This window comes from Rosa chinensis, chromosome 4 (genome assembly GCF_002994745.2).
Source record: "Rosa chinensis cultivar Old Blush chromosome 4, RchiOBHm-V2, whole genome shotgun sequence".
NCBI classification, from domain to species: domain Eukaryota; kingdom Viridiplantae; phylum Streptophyta; class Magnoliopsida; order Rosales; family Rosaceae; genus Rosa; species Rosa chinensis.
In genome coordinates, this window is record NC_037091.1 from 39,799,770 (window position 1) to 39,817,913 (window position 18,144).

The window sequence follows — 18,144 nt, forward strand, 5'->3', positions numbered from 1 at the left end:
GTCATAAAACAATGATTGAATATCTGCTTACATATAAATTGGTGTCAATATAATCCCCTCTAAACTTCAGGTTTGAGGTTGATCAAGATTAAAACTCTTCGATAAATTGTCCATATACTCGAAACTTACAGCCCGAGTCTGCACAATTAGAACTTCAAGTTCTAAGGTGGAATGTTTTAAGCAAGCATAAAGAAGAATGTATCAATCGACATATGAAAATTACTCGAAACTTCTAGTTCGAGTTGACATAACGTCAAATAAACTATGAATGAATTATATGTATAATCGAAACTTCAGGTTCGAATATTTTTCTATGAACTACAAGTTCTAAAATTTCGTAATTTGGTTCAAATAAATTTGGTGCTCGAAACTTCAGGCTCGAGGTGATTAAAGTGAAGCTTCAAGTTCACTTTTATACTCAAAGCTTCGGGTTTGAGTTTTACTGTTAGAACTTCAGGTTCTACTATGAAATTTTGAACTTCTGGTTCAAAAATATTACATTCAAAATTCATATGTTCGAGATATAGGACTGCTGGTCCGTATGAGTAACAACAAAAATAATTTAAAAGATAAGTACTGTAACGAAAGTATATAACAGAATAGGAAAATTGCAGGGAAGAAAAATAAACAAATAAATAGTGGAAACTTCTGCTTCATGAATGAATAAAGTACACAGAACTTCTGGTCTGCTTAACTTTACAAATGTGATAATATTTTTTCTCTCTCCTCTAATCACACAAGAACATAATTTCATCTTGTGGAGAACGTATCTTCTAGCTTTAGCTAAGTGTTCAAAATTGAACTTCAAATTCACATTGTCGTATGGAGGAGGGAACCCCAATACCAAAAAAGAAATTGAGGAACTTCCGGCCCTCTTATAATTATTGGGGATCACAAATATGTGACTTTATATACTCGATTGTATAGCTCTGAGGATCTTCTGGCCCTTGTAATTGTATTAAATCTAAGAAACATCATATTGCAACGTTATCATTATGCAAGTCTAGAGGAACTTCAGGCCCTCTGTAATTGGATCAAGAAACTTCAGGTCTCGATCGATTTTTGATCCATAACTAGAAAAATGTGAGTTTATTATATCAATTTCTCAGACGAATGAAATCCAATTACTAGATTAATAAAAACATACCTGGATTTCAAAAGAATTACACTTGGTAATTGAGATACCCAATTTCTCAGACGATAAACATATATATGCTACTGTGCATATCTCAATTTTTTCTTCACCCGTATATACGTATATATACGAGGCCAATTACGAGGAATCAGGAATGGGTGTAATTAAACAACCCAAGGTAGAAGGCAAAAAAAAAAATATTGGAATATCAAATTGAAACCATAAACTTACGAGAAGTAAATTATCTCTTGCATACCAGGTAAATCAAGGGATCAGATTGCTCATTTCACGACACTGGGAAAAACAAATTGATAAACCAAACCATGAAAATTAAGAGTACTGACAAAAGGTTCGTGGAAATCTTGGAGAAGCAAATATATCATGAATCATACCTCTTGCTATCATATCGTCAAATCGATCTATCATGATCAGATCAATAAGGAACATCGCAATTTGCGATGATGTATATATAAATATATATAGATCATGAGAAGGCAACAAATGCATTAGCATGTAAAACATGAAGTGGATATAATCAAATAGATTACGAATAAGAACAGAAGCCCGTCCTAGCACAAATGAATAGCTAGCAATTGCATATATGTGAAACAATAACTTACTATGATCTTCTTCTTTTTTCAAACATGCTGACTATATCTCACTGATAATATATAAAAGCCCCTTTTATTTGCTTGCTAAAGCCAATTGAAACAAATAAGCCGTCCCATAATCAAGATATATATGGAAAACATATGCAGGTTAAATAAAATCAACTGCTATAATTATGAAAATCAAACTCATAGATCATGAATCATGGTCAAAAGCAACAAACATTGCACCAAGACGTCTTAGATCATCATCGAGTTTTTAAGGAAAAAGAAGAAGAGCAAAACGTGCTGATAACGTGTTATAAAGTAGAGAGAAGATAGAGAGAGAATAGTTGGGAGGAAGTAGAAGTATATCATTCAGTCTCATTAGCCTCATTTATATAGAGGTAGGGTTTACATCAAAGTACATAACTAATGAGTATTTACATGGACATCCACATAGATAATAATATTTACAACATTTATAAGCTTATAAAAATATGAGGCCCCTTAAATTGGAGGCCGTAGACTTGGGGCTAGCCTGCCTAGGCCTAAGGCCATCCTTGGCCCAAACCCACTAAGGAAACACTAGCCAATGCTTTGGGTTTTGCATGGTGCAAAACAAGGTTTCAAATTTCGAATTTGGTACTTCAAATTTAAAGAAATTTCATATAAAGTTTCAATTTCGGTGGATATTTCGGTTAAAAATAAAGAAATCATATTAATTGCATTTATAAAATGATATTTTTTAATGAAACTTTTACATAGACTAAACTAACCTATAATAAACCTATTTACAATGTAGCTTCTCTAAAATTATACATTTACAATAGAATTGTGATATTTATGTACGAGTAATTAACTAGTACTGTAGTAGATTGCTAAACTAGTGTTTTTATCTATATGTAATTATAATTGTGCTGTATATTGATAATGTGAATGTGATTTACTTTTTTTTTAATGGCTGGAACCCAGTGGGAGGCTTGGTCATCAAGCATTTTTCATTAATAATTAGAAAAATACAACCTCGGTGGCAGTGGCACCAGGGGGGGATGTAATACCAAAACCCAGTGAATGAAAATGAACAAGTACAACAAAAGCAATATAAAGTATTAAGAATAAGTGTTACTGCGATGTGGTTCGATCCATATGGTTGAACTGCTTCCATTTATTATCATATAATACTGCTCCCAAATACATGAATTTTGGAAATGATTTTGGTAGCAGATAAAAGCAAAAAGATTTTTTGTTGTATTCAACTTGATTGGAAAAAAAATAAATCAAAATTTCATATTTTCTCAATGAAAATATGAACAAAAAACTTCGTTGTCGGTGGCATACAGATTTCACAGAAATTTTGGAGAAATTTCGGATAAAATTTCGGTGTGAATTTTTAAATATATTTTGCGTGTGTAGATATTTCAGAATTAAGAATTTCGCGGAAATGTACAGAAAATTTTGAAAAATTTTGGGAAACTCCTGACGGAAATGATATAGCATATGAATTTCGTCTCAGTACTTCCAAATTACGGAAATTTCGGTAGTTTCGGAGAAATTTGTAACCTTGGTGCAAACCCAGTTCGGCTAAATCCAAAACTACCGGGCTCACTAGCTTCAAATCCAAATTTACCAAGCCCATTGAAACAAGTATAGTATAACTCTATCTGCTACCGTAGTAAATGTTGCTAATTACTATGAAAACCATAGATGAATCATCCCTATTTTAATGCAAATCACCAAACAAAAATGCAATGCCGTTGTCCATAACTGACCAAAATTACGCAAAAAGAGACCTCTAAACCTAGTCACCGGACACAATAAATTCAAGCTCGTTATGGGTAATTGGTACAAATGAATGGTTGCTAGGAAAAAACCTTAGGCCACATTTGGTCAAGGAAAGTAAGCATCAGGAAAGAAAACTCGTTCCTTTCTTGCGTTTGGGATACAAAAAGAACGGAAATACTTTTCTGAATGAAGAGAAAATAAGGAGGAAAGTGGTTCCTTCCAAACACCAAAGGAATCACTTTCCCCCATTCTTTCTTTGCATTTATTACTCACAAAATATTATTTTATTGCATTAATTACAAACTTTTTAACATCTTTCCTAGTGTTACCAAACATCGGAATTTAAAGTTCTTTAAAAATTTCATTTATCTTCCAATGGGAAAGATAAAAGAATTATTTTTTTCGTGAATCATTTACAACCTCCAAAGAGAATAGACAACATCTATTTTTGCTAAAATTTTGTGGTGGAAAAATGACTAATATATGGAAAATTTGTGCTTATAGAAAATATGATAACTGGGACACCTGTCTTCATATTATCTCTTCATTTCTTAAATATTTTTGTGAATGTGTATATATATAGGATTTTTCTCAGGTGCGGACGTCCGTACCTAAATTTCGGTACGGATTTCCGGTTTTCACCTATTTTCCGATCACATATTTTGATCTTAACCGTTCATTTTTTAGGTCCTAATGTATAGATCATCTCTACAAAATTTCAGCCAAGTTGGTCATCGTTAAGGTATCCAAAACTATAATTTACACGAACGAACCGAATCTGTCAAACCGGAACCGTTCGTGTTTATTGTTGTAATTTGTAGTTTTGGATGCCTTAATGATCACCAAATTGACTGAAATTTTGCAGAGGTGATCTGTACATTAGGACCTAAAAACTGAACGGTTTAGATATGAAAATGTGATCGGAAAGTGGGGGAAAACGGGAAATCTGTAGCGTCGTCCGCACCGTAGCCGGACTTTGTGTGTGTGTGTGTGTGTGAAAATGCCAATATAGGCTAATATATAGGTGAATATTTAAAATTGAAGAAATTGCCATATACTTGGCTCCCATTAAATGTGGCAGTTCATCTTGCACAGTATACATATCTTCACCCAACTAGTGTAAGTGCATCATCTTCCTAACATTCGAGTCCCTATCATACTAGATTGAAGGTAGAAAAGAAAACACAAATTAAACATGGCTAGGCTCTCATGGATTTCCATTGCTTTCTTTGTCATCCTTGCCTTCGCAATCAATACTTTGGTAGTAGTCTCTCGACTACTGTCTCTCTCATTTCAATGAACTAGCTGGTTATATCCATAGTTATCTGGTTCTATCTGTTTAATTAAGTTCATAATTTTCATTGCAGGCTCAATGGGATATCGATCAAAGTCCTGCTCCTGCTGTTCAAATTGTTCCTGTAAGTTCGTTTTGAATGACTCATGGAAGCATATAGACGTACACACCCTATTTTTTCCCTCCATATGCAAAGAAGGATCTACAAACTAGCCCACAAACCCCCGATTACAACCACTACCGTTAATTTAATCAAACAAAAAGGCTGAAAAAATCATCTACTATTACTCTTCCACATGATAACTTTATTATTCCTAAGATTATATTCTTAGTGCCCCCTTCGAACTTTTATGATAAATTTGATCTCTCATGTGTATTTAACTTGTTTCTTGAATATTTACAGCAAGGCGGAGAAGGATCGCTTAAAGCTGAAGGTATGTAACTAGTGACTTGAACTATTTATTATTTCCACCTCGATATATCTCAATACTAGGGAACTCATGATAATTTAAAGTGTTTTGTTTTATTGAAAAATTTGTATCAGCCATAGTTTCAATTATATTCCAGTACATATACATTGTGATTAATTTTATTTTGGTTTTTGTTCAGAATGCGCGGGAGCGTGTGATTTTCGGTGTTCAGCAACTTCACACAAGAAGCCATGTCTGTTCTTTTGCAATATGTGTTGTCAAAAATGTCTCTGTGTCCCATCGGGCACATATGGACACAAAGAAGAATGTCCATGCTACAACAACTGGAAAACCCAGGAAGGAGGTCCCAAATGCCCTTGAAGATATAATTGCAATGTTAATTATGAGAAAAATACAATAAGGATTATGATAGAAATTAGAAAATTAAATGCCTACCCTTTTTGTATTTTTTTTTTTTTAGAAATAAATAATTGCATACCCTCAATCAATAATCAGGGAACCTTTGTTCCTGGACATTCCATTTTTGATAATATACCTATTGCATATGAAATTTTCAACGGTTTTAATTAAAAGAAAAGTCGTATTGGTTTTAATTTTGAACGATTTACTCCAATAAGAAATTGACAAGTGATTGAAGTTGAAGGAATTGATTTCGAAGATTACTTTGGTGTCAAGATCACGATTTGGGCCATTTGGTTTCGGTCAACATACTTTCATTTGGGCTTACTGAATTAACAAAATTGTGAACCCTTGAATTTATTACGAAGAAGGCCATTTGGATTGACATTAACGTCTCGACAAGTTAAATTTAACATACAGTTACAGGTCCGATCTCGATGGTTATTTAATTGTTTGGGAACTTTTTTTTTTGAATTTTTTAAGGTTAAATATCTAATCTAAAGGTTCATAATAAAGTCCGCAAGCGTGAGGAGCCTGTGAGAACTTTTGGGAAATTTTTCGAACACTCGATTTTTTTGAAGTTTTGAAATTATGTTAAGAAAAAAATTGGTGGGATGCAATTTGAGACATCATATATATCCACCGTTTATCGCCTAATATCATATGGTTTAGGTGGCATTAATATTCTCTTTATAAATTATAGGTCTCTTGTTATTTTTTTTTAAAAAAATTTCAAGTCACCTTGGTTACATTAGCAAGTTAATAATACCCACTTAGTCAGTATTCTGGCCGAGGTCCACGATGGCATCTTACCAAAGTCAGACTAAGCTCCTGTTGAATGAGCACGAACCCAAAGACCCCTCAATTCTGCTGGCCACAAACTAATGGAAGTTAGAACTCGAATGCTAGACACGAGGGTTTCATACTATATCACTCGACCAACCTTACCACACCAAGTGGTTGGTTAATGAGCCCCCTTTATTAAAACAAAAAAATAACATTGATTTATCAAAATAAATAGATAAATCTGACTCCAAGTCACATAAAAACATTATTTATATATCTATACTATTATTAAGAGAATAGGTGTTGTTAGCCAAAACTGATTTTTTTTTTTTACTTTTACAACCCTCAAATATTAAGATATCATCGATTGCATTTTGACATCAGGGACAAAAACGTAAGCAAAATAAAACAATAAAAAATATAAAATAAAAGAAAATAACTATTTCAAACTCTCCACTCTCAGAATTACTCCCCACTACTTTCACACCCATTGGGTGTGTAGACATTTTCTAGTTATTATTAAGAGAAGAGGGTTTGTTAACCAAAGTCAAAAATTTTACAGAAATGACCTTAGAATATTAAAAAACTTTAATAATTAATTAAATGACAAGGACAATTATGACATTTACAAAATATATTTTTATTAAAAAAAACAAAAAAACAACTTCAACCCACTTTTCTGTCCCACAATCTTTTCTCTATAATAACCATTCTCATATTTATTTTATGAAGAAAAAAAATACTTATGAAAGACTAGAATTATACAATGGCAAGTCCAACTAGACATTGGTTGGTGCAGATTTGGGGCAGTCAGCTTACAACTCAGAACCTAAATCTCATCTCTTTCCCAATTGACTCCTTCTGTCTCTTTCTCCTCGCCTTCTGATCTCTCTTGGGCTTCGGCACTCCAACGCAAATCATGACTCATATCCTTTCTCATTGTCTTTTGATTTAATTCATTATCTGCTTCACAATTTCTGTTTGATCTCATAACTCTGCTGTTTTTTAGTGCTTCAAATCCTGTTCAATTATGGTGTTTGATTCACAATCAGGGTTCAAAGTCTAGGTCCTTTTCTATTTGTTGTGTCCAAAATTTGAAATTGGCTTGAAAGATGATGTTAGTTGCTGAGTCGGAGCCGACATAGGGCCCCATTTTTCAGCCTTTAACCTGCCAAGAAGGGTAAAATAGACATTTCCCCTTACCTCCCCAATTCCAAACCCACCTTTCTTCTTCCAATCAGAATCCTATCCTTCCATGTTGACAACCTCCAATTCCAACTTGTTGGAAATTTTGATTGTGTATTTCAAAATACTTTGTGTAACTCTCAATGCTTTGAAAAACTATTTACTATACATTTATGCTTAAACGTTACTACTTCAATGTTCATAATATTATGGCATATTAACGTTATGGGAGTTACAATATTCCAATAATTATCTTATTAAATTTGCATCATATCTCTAAGTATTTTCATCTACTATATATACCTGTCACTTCTTGCTCTTACACACACAATGAAATTGATTATCTTCTATAGTTCTCTCCTAGCCATTTCTCTAGTGAGTTCATACATATTCTAGAGTGTGCTTTGTTCTTGCTCTTCCATAATGCCAAAGGGAAAAATCAAGCATTTCTAGGATCTAAGTTTGCGAGTGTACGCTTACAAGGATTAACGGTTGTTGTACCCTGGAGGGTAGGGCGCCACAAACCTGCTACACCGAGACATTGTCTCCGAGGGGAGAAATCTACTCTTAAGGGCAGTGTTTACACGCCTCAACCTTAAACTCTTTCTGAAATAATCATTGGGTGGCGACTCACAAATCTAAAAGATAAGTGTTGATCTTCTATTTTCATCTTATTATGGCATTAATGTGATTATATTTATTTACTAATAAAATATTGTATTTGTGGAATTTTGTAGGAAACGAAATCTGATGACTAAAATAACATCCATCGACCAAATTTCCAACAATCTTAAGAGTAGAGTTCCGTTGGTGGATGTTTCCTTGTGGAATGCTTAGACATGAAGATAAGTCATTTCTCTTCACCACTTTATTGGTTTATATTTTCAACGTGCTTATTATGGTTTTGAAGAGTTTCAAAAGTAGTATTGATTTTTGAAAGTCTTTTCACCGAAACCTAAAACAATTACTCTTTGTTTATTGTTGCATTATATTGGAAAATTATGTTCTAAACTTCTACCATGACAATTATTCTTTGCATTTAATTTGCATGGTTGTCAATTTTGATTGCTAATGATTTTTCAATTGGCATTTAAATGTTGATTCTATAATGTGCATTTTTGGGTTAGTAATGCATGGTGTAATGATAATTTAAGTTGTGTACTACTGTTAATTTTAGTTTAATTTGCATTTGCTTCATTGTTCAAAGGAATTATGTTTGTAACTTAAAAATTAACCGTTTCGCACATTTACTTTTCTATATTAATTTATGTGTTTAATATCGTTTTACCATTTTCGTCGTATTTATTTTGCATCAGTGATTGCTATTAATATTATGGTTTAGCAAGCGGTTTTAATTCTCTGTTATATGATTTGAACCATAATTATTTTATATGCACTAAAATATATTTTTACCGTTAAAACTCAAAAAGTTGTTTCTTTGTTGTTGCCTTCGGATTATTGTTTCTTCAGAAATAATAAAGTTGTTGCCTCTCAATATTTCCGTTGCCTCTTGATTAAGATGATGCCTCGGTTGCCTGAAAAATAAATGTGTTATTGAGAAATTATTTTGACAATTTTACATCGACGGTTGCCTATGGCAATTTGATGCCTCGGAATATTAATGTCCCTTCGGTTGACGTCCTGGAAAAGAAAAGAAAAATGTTGCCTTAAAGTTTGGTTACAAGTAATAAGAGTTGCCTCATTTGCATCTTGAATGATGAATCAGACCCTATCCTATGGGTTAGATATAACGGTTACCTCGGTACTTTAATGGTAATGAATATGGTTGCCTTGAGAATTTGGTTACCAAGAAAATAGTTGCCTGATTTCATATTATAGGTGCTTTCGGATATAATGCAGAGACAACAAGTCTCTAAATATGGTTCCCTAGCCATATTTGCTAAGATGATTAGCTGCATATGCTGCCTTAAGGTTTTGGGTTGCCTTTCGAATTTTCGTTGCCTTTCGGTCAATGTTGCTTGAAAACAAATAAAAATATGCAGTTTTTTCATTGACGTCTCAATATTGTCCATTACGCTGATGCCCTGGAAAACTATCACATTAATTGCTGCGTTCAGTTTATGCTTTGAGAAAATGGACATTCGATGTACCTCCATGATCAAATTTAATTTTGATCAAAGAGACATTTGATGGCTACAAATGTTGGGGTGACTAAAGTATTCGAAGTCACGAAATCGGTAAATACTGTTGCCTATTAAATTCTCAAGTCCTTGACATGCAAAGATTCGTTGCCTAAATATATATGGCTTGATATTATCTTGCCCGTATATATGAGCCAGACAGATTCAAAAATGTGGGGGTCAAGGCAAAACAAGAAAAAAAATAGGCTCTTATATTTAAATGAGATTGGATAACTAAAAACCCAATAAAGATTACTTATTGTTGAGATTATTCAATAAGTTGTGTAGGTTAGAGTTGATTTTTGGCCAATACTCTGACAAAACCACTAGACCAAAGGCCGAAGCTGGTGGTTAATACATCGAGGGGGATGAGACTATGCCTATAACAAAGATCAAAAGTGATGGTAACCCAACCTATGTGAATGGCGATCCCAGGAAGTAGGTTCATATGGGTAACAACAAGTCACTTGTTGATCAGTGGTGCGCTATCAAAATAAAGTTTGGAGTCTATCCTTATGGTGCATAGATAGTGCTTTAACTGGAACGTATAAGGATGAACTTTGTTCTTAATAAGTACCATAGCCCTTACACATGGGTGGTGTGTTTGATTCCAGTACACACTTGATGGACTTACCTATATGAGTGTGGAAGTGGGGCCGCTTCCTATGAAACTTGGGCAAGTCGTCTAGAGCACTCATGAATATCCAGGTAGGGGCGCATGGCCTATTCATGCCCACTCGCTGAAAATGATTGATTTCGAGAGTTCAGTGTGGATGGTACTTCTCTGATTCATATTAAGAAATTTTGGTTCATAGAAAATTTAATTTTCACCAAATTTCTATGGATCACAATTATTTATCCTATGGCTGGTTCATAGTCTAAAAGACACAAGTTCAGAAGCATTGGATTCCCATTTTCCTTTGGCACTCTATAATTTCCTTTTTTATTTAGCAGCTTCCGTATTTTGAAATATGTGGGGGATTGTTGGAAATTTTGATTGTGTATTTCAAAATACTTTGTGTAACTCCCAATGCTTTGAAAAACTATTTACTATACATTTATGCTTAAATGTTACTACTTCAATGTTCATAATATTATGGCATATTAACGTTATGGGAATTACAATATTCCAATAATTATCTTATTAAATTTGCATCATATCTCTAAGTATTTTCATCTACTATATATACCTGTCACTTCTTGCTCTTACACACACAATGAAATTGATTATCTTCTATAGTTCTCTCCTAGCCATTTCTCTAGTGAGTTCATACATATTCTAGAGTGTACTTTGTTCTTGCTCTTCCATAATGCCAAAGGGAAAAATCAAGCATTTCTAGGATCTAAGTTTGCGAGTGTATGCTTACAAGGATTAACGGTTGTTGTACCCTAGAGGGTAGGGCGCCACAAACCTGCTACACCGAGACATTGTCTCCGAGGGGCGAAATCTACTCTTAAGGGCAGTGTTTACACGCCTCAACCTTAAACTCTTTCTGAAATAATCATTGGGTGGCAACTCACAAATCTAAAAAATAAGTGTTGATCTTCTATTTTCATCTTATTATGGAATTAATGTGATTATATTTATTTACTAATAAAATATTGTATTTGTGGAATTTTGTAGGAAACGAAATCTGATAACTAAAATAACATCCATCGACCAAATTTCCAACACAACTGACCACCCCAATATAGAGCACCACCGCCACCGCCCCACTCCAAACCCCCTCTCTCTCTCTCCCCCTCCCTGCTAGCATCTTCTCTGGTGCAAATCCTAATCTAATCCCTTAAATTTACCAGAATTAACATTACCATAACATTTCCAGAAAATGACAACGTACATTGCTTCCAATTACTAAATTTGGCTATTTTTACAAACTTAACCACAAAAACTTCAAATACCAAATAGGTATAGCACATTTTCAATCCAAAATAGTACAACAAAAACAATAGCAGACCCAAATTCATACTATTTCTCTACCAAATAATACTGATTGTATCAACTTACTGTATTATAAGTTTCAATGCAGAAACAGAAACGTTGCAAAAATAACCCAAAAATTCAAAGGGCCCAAATTTGGGCTACTTTCTTCATCAAATTTCCCAACAAAAACTTGAAATGCGAGATGGTTATTGCAGATTTTCACTCTGAAATGAAGGACCAACCTTCTTAGTCTGTAAAGAACCTCTACTTCCCTTAAATCTGAGCTCACCATCTTTGGTCGGAGGGGGAAGTGCGGCGACCCATCAAACCCAAAAGAGCAGAACTTAAACTAGTGAGTGTTGAGAGCTTCCCGAACGAGCTGCTTAGATTCTTGATGAGCTTCAACCACTATATTGCTTTCCTCTTTGAATGAAATCAGAGGCTGCAGATGTGATGCCTCGGAAATTCATAATTATTTTCCGACGAATTTCCGGAATCTAATTTATGGTTGTTGGACGGTTTCGTGGCTCGTGGATAGAGCGGAAGCGTTTCGGACGAATTTCTATTTGAAAAGTGTGACTTTAGGGGTGCCGCAAAGGTTGACTTTTTATTCGTTGGGATTCTCCAAAAACTTCCTTCACGAGAGTTGTAGAGCGCGTCGATACGAGTTCGTGGACATATGGAACGCGAGAATCGGAGTTCGTATGAAGAAGTTATGGTTATGGGAAAAAGTTTCCATTTTAGTATAAATAGAGGAAAATCAGAAATTATTTTCATTTTCTCACTTTCCATTTCCGGAAAGATTTTTCTCTCTCTCTTCTCTCTCGGCTGCTACCTTCAGAAACGAAATTTTCCTTCTGACCCGACCCGGACCCGGTCGATCCGACCCGACTTTTCCGGCGAACTGCGGCGGTCTCCAGCGACGAAACTTTCCAGATAGGATCGTCTCCTCCGTCTGGTCGTCCCTCTGGTGTCCTCTAGCACCGATTCTCCTCCACTGCGGCGCTGCAAGGCGGTGTAGGTTGGTGTTTTCGGACCCGATCAGAATTCCTTGTTCCGACGTCGGCGAGGCTTCAAGTCTTCTTGGTTGAGCTCAGAGCAGCCTCGTTGATCGATCCTTGGTGGTTGTTCGGATCGATTCACGTGAAACTTCGATCAACTCGGATTGGATTACTGTTCACGGCTTGTGAGGTAGTTTTCGACCCTTTATGCTTGTTTTCTGACTTCGAGCTAGTTAGGAAAGTTCACAAGCATGCTTAGATGAAGAACTTTGATGTTGGGAGTTTTGTGAAATATTGAGTTTTGGCTGGCGGCGGTGCGCCTCCGTCTGTGGTGGCGTTCCGGCGGTGTTCCGGCCACTTAAGGAACTGTTTTTGGTATTATATATGTTCTACTCGTTGATACGAGCGTTTCGATATATAATATGCAAATTTTGGAGTTCGTATGGAATTGTTATGATTTTTGCAGTTTCATACCGATCGATTATTCTATCCGTGAGGATTTGAGCGTCCGATCGACTTGTGGTTTGGTCCCATCGATCGTGGACGTATTCCAGAGACTTTGGGAGGTCTCGGATGTGGTTTCGCCTCGATTGGCGCCACTTTGGGGAATTTTAGTTCAAAACAGGGGTTTCGGACTTAATTTGGTTATGAATCGTTACTGATTTGAGATCATTGGTGAATAGGTGCTTCTAAAAGGTGAATTGGACGAGTTGTTGGTGATAGTGTTAGTTCGGTTCTGTATAGAAGACGCAGCGGGATTCTGAGGTGAGTAATCTCACGAAGTTCATTCACGAACCGGAATACCTTATTATTTTGAGAGTTATTAGTTAACTGCAAACTATAGTTTGTATTAGTGGTATTTTTGAGTAGATGACTATGTGTGTGTGTATATATATATATATATTATGGGATGTATATATATACATACGTATTCATGTATTAGTAGATATATATTTGCGTGCTATATATATGTTTTGGGTGGTTTGTGGATTTATGAAAACAATATGCATGAAATGATGCTTTTTATTGTTTTGGGGGGTGGCTTTTGGAAAACAAATGATTTGTGGAAATGATTGATTTCGATTTGTTTTGAAAAGCGTTGAGATTTGGGTATGAAAACAATAGGCATGAATTGATGCTTTTTATTGTTTTGTGTTATGGCTTTTTCAGAAAACAATGATTATGGAAATGTTGATTTCGATTGTTTTCAAAAGCGTTGCGATTTGTGTAACATTTTGGGTCCTGTGCGACTCCTTTAATGTTTTGCTCCAAGGGACAGTGCGGCCCGAGGATCAAAGGTCTAAGACCTTGGGCAGAATCCCAGGTGACCACGTCTTTGGCCGGACGAGTGGTTACGTTTTCAGTTAGAGCTCTAATCTGTCTGCCATATAGGTAATTCATGGGGTAACGGGAATTGGTTATTTACAACTCATGACATTACGTATTTTTAGGGAACAAGGTGTGAGTTGCTTCCTTATTAATGGTTTTTAAGGGGACAAGGTGTGAGTTGTTTTCCTTATTAACGTTTTGATAGAAATCAAGGTGTGAGTTGCTTTCTATGGTACGATTATGGTACATTTGATAGGAAGCAAGGTGTGAGTTGTTTTCTATGTTTTATTGATAGAAATCAAGGAGTGAGTTGCTTTCTATGTTTTATTGATAGAATTCAAGTGTGAGTTGTTTTCTATGTTTCGTTTTAAAAGAAAACAAGGTGTGAGTTGCTTTCTTTTATTTCGATTTGGAAGGAAATTAAAGTGTGAGTTATTCTCCTTTATTTCGTGTTTTAAGAATTCAAAGCGTGAGTTGTTTTCCTTATTTTGGCGTGAGTTGTGCATGTGTGTTTTGAGTTACTCATACGGGCTTGCAAAAGCTTACCGGGTTTGTTGTGTGGCAACCCGGTACACTATTCAAACGGTGTAGGGGTTAATCTTGCAGGTTAGGATAATCGGGGCTGAAGCTGAGGTAGCGCCTTTGCAGCTTTACGGTAGGAAGCCATTTTTGTAACCTTACCGTCGATAAGGACTTTCGTTGTATAATTAACTCTGAGCTGCATTTACGTTTTATTTTGTTGTTGACAATTAAATTCGTATGCTTGTGTAATATATAACTCTATGGACGAGTGTATATTAACTTTGAGGGTTCAGGGCATCAATATCTGTGTAAGTTAAAGGGAAAAAGATTCCAGGTATTTTGTATTGATGACTGGACGTTCACGCATATATAATTATGGGGTTATATATATCGATTTTCATGTGTGTAAAAATCAGGGGCATGACAGCGGAATCAGGAATTGATTTATGAAGAAAAATCTTCAGCTTCTTACCCTCTCTGGTCTGCACAGAGCCAACCCTAGGACCACCATATGAATCGGCCTCTTTGGTCGAATTGGGCGCTAGGGTTTTGGAATTGGGATTGGATTGAGGAGGAGGAGCTGGGGCTAGGATCTCGTCTTTGGTGGCGTCGGTTTTGAGGTTGAGATCGATCAGATGGTTTTGACGATCTCATCTTCAGCAGCGGCCCAGTTCCTCTTCTAACTCCTCCTCTCACGCCACCGTCGGATGCCAAGATCGTCGGAGAAAAGACGACCTTTGAATTTCTGAGAACAAGTGTAGCAGTAAGGGTTTGGGAATTGAAGAGAGAGAGAGAGAGAGAGAGAGAGAGAGAGAGAGAGAGAGAGAGAGAGAGAGAGAAGCGTACTGAATTGATAGGGAAACAATGGGTGACGAGGGTAGTTTGGACATTTCGTTCAAACTGTGGGTCAAAGGCTGAAAAATGGGGCCCTATGTCGGCTCCAACTCAGCAAGTGACTTCATATTTCGAGTCAATTTCAAATTTTGGACGTAACTGATGCAATTTGGAAGATCAAGGACCATCGTGATTAAAAAAAAAAATAGTCAGAGACCAAAGTGATTTTAGCCCTAAAATTCAAGGGACTAAACTGAATTTAGTCCTAAAGGAAAAACACATTATGTGCCTTCGTCAAAGTGACTAACGGAGAGGGAATTAAGGAATTAGCGATTACTATCAATTAACAAGGATTACGGATCAATCAACATTTAATGTCATCATTGTAATTGACATTTATGTTGTAATTCTCTCCCTATATAAAGAGACTATGAAATGAAATGAGTAAACCAATTCCAATTCTCAATTGACTTTTACAGTACGCAACGAGTCTGTGAAAATTCTGGGAAATTTTTTTCGAACACCCGAGCCATTTATTATACTTTTTTGAAGTTTTGAAATTATGAAAATTATTTTAAGAAAAAAAAATTGATGCGAGGCAATTTGAGACATCATATATCCACCATTTATCGCCCAATATAATATGGTTTAGGTGGTATTAATATTCTTTTTATAAATTAAATGTCTCTTTTTATTTTCTTAATTTTATTATTTTTTATAACAAGTTAGTAACACTCACCTAGTCAGTATTTGGGCTAAGGTCCACAATGGTATCTTACCAAAGTCACACTAATCTCCCGTTGAAGGCGGACGAACCCAAAGGCCTCTCAAGCCTGCTGATTACAAACTAATGGAAGTTGGAATTCGAACACTAAACATGAGAGCCTCATACTAGATTGCTCGACCAACCTTAACACACCAAGTGGTTAATGAGATGTCACCCTTTATTAAAAAAAAAAAAAACCTAACATTGATTTATCGAAATAAATAGATAAAATCCGATTCCAAGTCGCATAAAAACATTATATTATACAATGGCAAGTCCAACTAGACAAAAAACTAAACATTGGTCGGTGCAGATTTGGGGCAGTCAGCTTACAACTCGGAACCTAAATCTCATCTCGTTCCCAATTGACTCCTTCTGTCTCTCTCTCCTCGCTTTCTGACTTCTCTTGGCTCCGGCACTCCAACGCAAATCATGACTCATATCCTTTCTCAATGTCTTTTGATTTGATTCATTATCTGCTTCACAATTTCTGTTTGATCTCATAACTCTGCTGTTTTTCAGTACTTCAAATTCTGTTCAATTATGGTGTTTGATTCACAATCAGGGTTCAAAGTCATGGTCTTTTTCCATGTGTTTTCTTTAATCTGAGATTTGATCACGCGGTAACCAGAGAGAGAAGGATCGGGAGAGAGCTCAGGCTCGGGGCGGCAAGGGTAGCAAGAACAAAGACGATGGCTTGACCCCAGAACAGCGCCGAGAGAGGTCCAAGTTTATTGCTTTTTCTTTTTTCCTTTTTGGGTTTTTGTTTTAATTATAGTGTTAAGAAAACCCAGTTTGTAAATCTTTGTTTTGTGTTTTTAAATTTTTTTTTTTGATGGCAGGGATGCCAAAGCACTCCAAGAAAAGCTGGCCAAGAAGGCTGATAAGGGTGCAGGGGCTGCCGGAGCTAACTCCTCCTCTGGAGGTAAAAGCAAATAATACCAAATAAAAGAGTTGCCTCATTTGGGACGCTTGGTTTTTGGCTTGGTTTGTGGTTCTTGTGATTTCCATGCTCTGTTTTTTTTTTTGTTTTTTTTATTGGTAATGGTGTGTGATTATTTGTTCAACTAGTGATGTCTGAATAATACCTGTTTCCTAATTATTGATGTTCGTATAACATAAAAGCCTTTGTGGGTTTGTGTACTTCGATTCAAAATAATCAAATTTACCTGATGTTATAAAGATTGAGGATGCCTATATGAAATTAGATGTTTATTGAGGTGTCTCTAGAACTTAAGATGAAGATTTTGAAGTTTAGATAGATCAATGGCTGATATAGTGATCTCAGCTTGATATGTAAGCTCAACAAGCTCATTCTGATTAGTCCTTCATTGACCACGCCATTATGGAGATGGTTTTTGGCTTATTTTTGATGTGTCTGCTCAACGTCTGATACAGTTATTGCGTTATGGTGATTCATGTATTGTTGGAGCATAGACCCTTGTCCTTAGCTCAATGGTTGATTGACCATAGGCTAACCATTTTAATTTCTCTCGTTCTTTTTATTTTCTTTATGTAGCTTCAGATATTATCTTCTAAATGTTTTGAGTTGGATTAGTATTCTTCTGAAAGAGTAGGAAGACTGAACATATGATCAAAAGAAGGATAGAAAGTAATCATCTTTTAGTGTCAGATGTTTGTCCATGTGGTATGTCTGTTCTGAATGACTAATGAATAGAGCAACGAGCTCTATAGTGGTTAGTAAGGCCTTCAATCGGTTAGCTGTAGGAGCATTTGTAGATGCACATTTGACCACAGACAACCTTGTAATTTTGCACATCCAAAACATGCCATGTTATGCTGACAGTCTGATGCATATCATGTGCTATGAAAACTAGTATGTGGAGTAGGATGTGATTGACATGAACCGGAGATTAATCATGTATGTTGTGAGAATGTATGTCTTAATCTTATGAAGCAAGAGAAAGTTGGAGATTCTATTTGGAAACTAGAGGGGGATCATACCTGTAACAACAGCCTAGTTAATCTAAGAACTATTGAGCCAGATACAATGTGAATTCTGGA

General features: G+C 35.6%; 2 protein-coding genes across 3 annotated transcripts; both read left to right on the plus strand.

Annotated features, from left to right (window-relative positions):
* Positions 1-4,702: 4,702 nt before the first annotated feature.
* LOC112199291 (gibberellin-regulated protein 12) lies at positions 4,703-5,592 on the plus strand. Its single transcript, XM_024340327.1, has 4 exons — positions 4,703-4,768; positions 4,875-4,925; positions 5,205-5,235; positions 5,411-5,592. The coding sequence occupies exons 1-4, from the start codon at positions 4,703-4,705 to the stop codon at positions 5,590-5,592; spliced, it is 330 nt and encodes a 109-aa protein (XP_024196095.1).
* A 1,607-nt stretch (positions 5,593-7,199) lies between these two features.
* Positions 7,200-17,307, plus strand: LOC112196120 (small EDRK-rich factor 2-like). Of its 2 annotated transcripts, none has more exons than XM_024336428.2 (3): positions 7,200-7,343; positions 16,740-16,842; positions 16,962-17,307. In XM_024336428.2, the coding sequence occupies exons 1-3, from the start codon at positions 7,337-7,339 to the stop codon at positions 17,056-17,058; spliced, it is 207 nt and encodes a 68-aa protein (XP_024192196.1). In that variant the 5' UTR covers positions 7,200-7,336; the 3' UTR covers positions 17,059-17,307. The 2 variants fall into 2 exon arrangements, with proteins under 2 accessions (XP_024192196.1, XP_024192195.1); XM_024336427.2 differs by lacking the exon at positions 7,200-7,343 and adding an exon at positions 16,404-16,558.
* The last annotated feature ends 837 nt before the right edge of the window (positions 17,308-18,144 follow it).